Raw genomic sequence first — 5,942 nt, 5'->3', positions numbered from 1 at the left:
TGCGATGCAGCCAGACTTGCGGGCGTGGCTTAGTGCGGGGATACGGGTGAAGGTGCTTGTGGTCTTGATGAACAGCGTTGTGTGCAGCCTCCCGTTGCAGACTAATGAGAGTGTGGGTCGCATTACAGAAGGCATTGGGGGGCAGCTCCTGATCGTACATACGGGCGGAGATGCAGGCGGGGTGGATGTGCAGCGATCCGATAGCTTGAGAATTGGGGAGTTTTGCGTTCGTAGGGGGTTTCACCGAAATCACATTGCGTGAAAATGGATGGGGAGACACGTAATTAGAATTCTTAATTTTCAAATTTTGATTAATGAGTGATTATTTAAATTTTAATTTTTAAAAAATACAAAATCAATATTTATTAATAGTAGTTGTTTAGAGTTGGCTGGTTTAAAATTGTTTACTTATATTTTTTTTAAGACAAATAGATTGCATCATCCAAAATTAATTAATCAAATAATTAAAAGCTGAACTTTGGATTATATTGATCGAGTGAATGTTGGTTAAGTAGCATTGTTTTATTAATTTGTATTAGTAATGTTTTAAGATTAAAAAAAAATGGTCTTATTAACACCTACTACAAGTTTATGGTTAAAAGTTGAAAAAAAAAGAGACATGCACACAAATTTAAGAAATAATAAAATAGTAGATATTATAATGTAATTCAATTAAGTATGTGTTGTAGTCACTAAAAATTTATGTATTGTAGTTGGTATGGTATCATTTAACGTGCTACATTAGTAAATTTTAATGATATTAGTAATAAAAGTGTCAAAAGAATTAATGTAACCAAATTAAAATCTCTTGTAATTTACATATACAGTTAAGCATAATATGAATTTCACTGAATGTCCAAGTACCGTATGCTAGTGATGTTATTATACAATATCATCTCCCACGGTAAATAAATAGATAAAAAAGAAGCCATCATAGAAAACATAATATTCAAACCAAAGAGAAAAGGAAACTCCATGGTCTCACAACATCATTCCAATAACATTTTACTTGGCAGCAGCTTTAGCAGTAACCCATTTACGTCGAAAAGCCTTACAAAACAAAACAAGCTTGTCATCAATCTCTGGAAGAGTTTCAATCACAACTGAATTCGCAATAAAATTTGTAGTCCAATTCTCTAACTCTGGAAACTTGTCGACGGTGAGGACCTTCTTTCCATTCATCTTTTCTAACACATATAGAAAAGGCAAGAAGCTCCCAAGGGCAATGTCAATGAATCCAACGTCGTTCCCTCCAAAGAAGGGCTTTCCTTCACTGCATTTGTTGAATGCCACTTCCAACGTCACAAGCACTTCTTCCTCCAATTGCTCAAAGTGTGGCTTCCTTTCCTCTTCATCTTCAAAAGCCATTAGAATGTTCCACATGCAAACAAATAACTACGTACACCCAAATTTAATTGCAAAAAGAAATTGATTGAAAACCAACGTTAAAATGAATTAGGTATGCATACAATTAGAAGGATGTAAGATCTATATATTTGGATTATTTAGGATTTTTATTCTTCCGAAAGTGGTATAGGAAAGTAAATGTAAATAAATAAGTTTTAGTCTTTAAAAGTGGTATGGAAAAGTAAATTTAAATAATTTAAGTTTTTGTACGTGTTATGCTGACTTTGATTTAGAGATAGAAATGCTATGGGGAAACATTTTGGATCGAGAAAAATGAGGAATTATAGTGTTGGTTCAAATCCAAGAAAAATGCAAAAGAAAAATATTATAATAAGTTTTTCTTGATATAAAAGATTTTAGGTATAATAAATTTAATGATAATCTATTTTCAAATCAATGTGAAAATTAAATGAATATATTAAATCTTGAACTATTTATATTTATGATAAATAAAAATATTCTACGAATATAAAAACTCAATAACCAAATCAGTCATCATATATATATATATATATATATATATATATATATATATATATATATATATATATATTTAATATCTTTAATCATATCCTACAGTCCAAATCATCAATTTAAAAATGAATATTTAAATATAAAACTATCTATATTTATGATAAACAAAAATGTTCTACAAATATAAAAAATTATTAACTAAATTAGTTATTATATAATTATGTATATTTATATTTTATATTTTTTTAATTTAGTAATTAACTATATGAGTACTGTTACACATACAAGTCTTTTTGACATACAAGTCATTTAAGTCACTTATATAACGCGTGCGTGAAATCACGTTTCTCTTTGTATTCCGCGTTCCTCCTCCTCCTCTTTCTTCTTCTTCTCCTTCTTCTTTGCGTTTTTCCTCCTTTTTCTTCGCGTATTTCATCTTCATCGTCGTTTTTTTATTACTGTCGTTGTTGTTGCATTTTTTCCCTCCTCCTCTTTTTATTGATATTGCAACATTATGATTTTTTTCTTTGTTTGATTTTTTCTCCCAAGAAGAATTATGAGAAAATGAAATAAGAAGATAAAGAAGAAACAACAGAAGATGAGTAGGAGGAAGATGAAGAGTTTTGAATTATGCAGAACTTATCAGCACACATACACCGAAAATTCTTAAATAATACACTCGAATATCTTTGTGTTACACTCAAATTTGCTGCAAATACAGAAAAATATTTCCTCTAATGCTTCATTTTTTTCTTCTTTTTTTTCTTATTTCTTTCTTTCTTTTAGTTAAATGAATGTAAGTTCATCCTCTTCCAAGTAATTTTGTAGCATTATGTGTTTCTTCTTCTTCTTTGTTTAATTTGTTTTTCGTTTTTATTCTTGCTCAAAGAGTAAAATAAGAAGAAATTTGAGAAGGTAAAATAAAAAGAAGAAGATGAATAAGGAAAAAAGAAAAAGAAGATGGTGATGATGATGAAAAAAAGAAGAAGCATCAAAAGATGAGGAGGAGGAAGAGGAAGAGTTTTGAATTATGCAGAACTTATCAGCACACAACACCAAAAATTCTTAAACAATACACTCAAATATCTTCATATTATACCCAAATTTAGTGCAAATATAAAAAAATGTTTCCTCTAATGTTGCATTTTTTTCTTCTTTTTTTTCTTATTTCTTTCTTTCTTGTAGTGGAATGAATATAAGTTCATCATCTTTCAAGTAATTTTGCAGCATTATGTGTTTCTTCTTCTTCTTTGTTTGATTTTTTTTATTCTTGCTAAAAGAGTAAAATAAGAAAAAATTTGAGAAGGTAAAATAAAAAGAAAAAGATGAATAAGAAAATAAGAAAAAGAAGATGGTGATGATGATGAAAAAAAGAAGAAGAAGAAACATCAAAAGATGAGGAGGAGGAGAAAGAGGAAGAGTTTTAAATTATGCAGAACTTATCAGCACACAACACCAAAAATTCTTATTAAACAATACACTCAAATATCTTCGTGTTACACTTAAATTTGGTGCAAATATAAAAAAGTGTTTTCCTCTAATGCTGCATTTTTTTTCTTTTTTTCCTTATTTATTTCTTTCTTTTAGTTGAATGAATGTAAGTTTATTATCTTTCAAGTAATTTTGCACTATTATATGTTTCTTCTTCTTCTTTATTTGATTTTTTTTGTTTTTATTTTTGCTAAAAGAGTAAAACAAAAAGAAATTTGAGAAGATAAAACAAGAAAAAAAAGATGATGACGATGATGAAAAAGAAGAAGAAGAAGCATCAGAAGAGGAGGAGGAGGGAGAACAAGAGTTTTAAATTATGCAGAACTTATCAGCACACATACACCGAAAATTCTTAAACAATACACTCAAATACTTTCGTGCTACACCCAAATTTACTGCAAATAAAGAAAAAAATTTTAATACAGAACTTTTACATTACATTCAATTCAAACCATCAAGGATGAAATATTATTCACCTACAGAATCATAAACTACTAACAAAAAAATTAACTAGAGTCAAACTACATCTCAACCACTTGATTGGATTCAAAATAATAATCAATTTCGTTCTGGTTCAATTGATAATTTGAACTTGAATTATTCATTATCTATAACAATGAAATAACTGATAATAGAGGAGAAGGAGAAAAAAAAAGGAGGAGAAGAAATCGATAACGAAAGAGAAGAAAAAGAATGTACGCACGTAAATATAGATGACTTATATAAACTTGTATAAAAAAATGAATTGTATGTGGAGAATAATTGTAATTACTAATAGAATAATTAAATTTATTATAGTATAATAATCAATTGTTGTAACTGGATAATCTACCATACTAGGGTATAATTAAGTGTTATTACGAACCCAAAATTAAACAATAGTAACATACAACCATCCTAGATTAATTAGCCACTGTATATAGGAATGTATTTTTTGTGTTTCTTAAAAAAATTAATTATGATACAGTAAAATATTTAATTATTTAATTATGATAATGTTTGATTATTTTATTATGATATTTTTAATTATTTTGGTGATTAATTACTTTATTTTAAAAAAGTATAAATAACATATACAAATATATACCAACGTATATTATAGTTAATTTTTTATGTCTGCTTATATTTTTGTATTACAAAGATATTCCTATCTTTTAATGGTCTTCTATTTAACTTTTTTCCTTTTAGAATTTTAATTTGAAACAACAACAACCTACATGTACAATTAAACATGCAAATCGATAGGCCTTTGATTTGCTATAGTCAAGGTAAATTTTGATTTGTATATCAGATAACAATAGAACTAATTTTACTTATTTCTAACTGTCATTTATCTAGAGAAAGAGATAAATACGATAAACATACCCATGCCAAAAAAAAAAAAATAGAAAAAAATGTTAATTATTAAAACAGTTCTCAAACTTTGTCATGAGAATTGTTTATATATATAGAAAGACTAATATGATAATTTAAAATATCATTAGAAATGATTATGCTTTATATTAAATAATAATAAAAATTAATTTGTTTAACTTTTTAGTAAAGTTTGATGTAAAGATTGATATATTTAATAAAATAAAAGATTAAAAATGGATTGGTTATTAAAGTTTGTTGTGAATTAAATTATTTGACTAAATTTTTTTATGATCTGATTTAGAATTAACTCTTAAAAAAATTAGGGAATATTCTCCGTTGAATATAAAAATAAATAAATAGAATAAAATAACATAAAGCATACCTTATCATCAATGTATGAAACCCAGAATGTAGCAATTGCTCTGTCATAAGCATCTTGAGGAAGGATAGAAGGACCATTGGACCAAACCTCATCAATATATTGAAGTATGATTGAGGATTCACATATGGGTTTGTCACCATGAATTAGAACTGGAATTTTCTTGTGCACAGGATTGGAACGAAGAAGAAGATCACTTTTGGAGTTCAAGTCCTCTTCAATGTTCTCATATTCCAATCCTTTAATGTTAAGTGCAATCTTCACCCTTGTCACAAATGGACTGAACCATCCACCCAAAAGCTTCAAGTCGCTTCTTTTGGCTGCCATCATTATTATTATTGAAAGACTAAATTATTGAAACTCTTATATCTACTATGTGTAGGATACCACTTACCACTCATGAAGCAAAGCATGAAGTGTATATTTATAGAAGACGCTTCTGTATGGAAAGAAATTAATGACAGAGATGAGACATTTGTGAGTTGTGACATGTGAATAATGATGTCAGTTGAGCTACGCTACCCAACCTCCTCTCCTTATCACTAATCCACAACTCCTTAAAATGCATTACTAGTAGTTTGATGTCCACTGAATTAGCAGCCCCATCGTTAAACAACTTGTTGTTCCTCACCTTCCACGCACACCAATTTACGGCAAAGAACAAAATCATTCAACTCTCTTTAATTTGTTTTTCTTCTGTATTCTAATACCCGACCAACTCTCAAACATTATCTTGAATTTCCTGGCCACACCCACGATATTCCATACAAGCTCAAAATATCGCTCCAAACTCTCCATGTTATGTCACAACCAATAAACAAATGGTGGGTAGTTT

The 5,942-nt window shown here is 28.5% G+C and overlaps 1 protein-coding gene across 1 annotated transcript; it reads right to left on the bottom strand.

The window, feature by feature from the left end:
* Positions 1–1,005: 1,005 nt before the first annotated feature.
* Positions 1,006–5,540, bottom strand: LOC130980718 (glutathione S-transferase U17-like). Its single transcript, XM_057904369.1, has 3 exons — positions 5,502–5,540; positions 5,111–5,427; positions 1,006–1,395 (listed from the first exon to the last, which is right to left on the bottom strand). The coding sequence occupies exons 1-3, from the start codon at positions 5,518–5,520 to the stop codon at positions 1,006–1,008; spliced, it is 726 nt and encodes a 241-aa protein (XP_057760352.1). The 5' UTR covers positions 5,521–5,540.
* Between the last annotated feature and the right edge of the window lie 402 nt (positions 5,541–5,942).

This window comes from Arachis stenosperma, chromosome 5 (genome assembly GCF_014773155.1).
Source record: "Arachis stenosperma cultivar V10309 chromosome 5, arast.V10309.gnm1.PFL2, whole genome shotgun sequence".
NCBI classification, from domain to species: domain Eukaryota; kingdom Viridiplantae; phylum Streptophyta; class Magnoliopsida; order Fabales; family Fabaceae; genus Arachis; species Arachis stenosperma.
This window is presented reverse-complemented; position numbering and strand designations above follow the sequence as displayed.

What these genes read in the sequence shown, in the direction of transcription:
- LOC130980718 (XM_057904369.1), bottom strand. An exon ending in TTTCATACATTGATGATAAG is followed by an intron (nt 1,396 to 5,110) that starts GTATGCTTTATG and finishes GGGTGTACGTAG; the next exon opens with TTATTTGTTTGCATGTGGAA.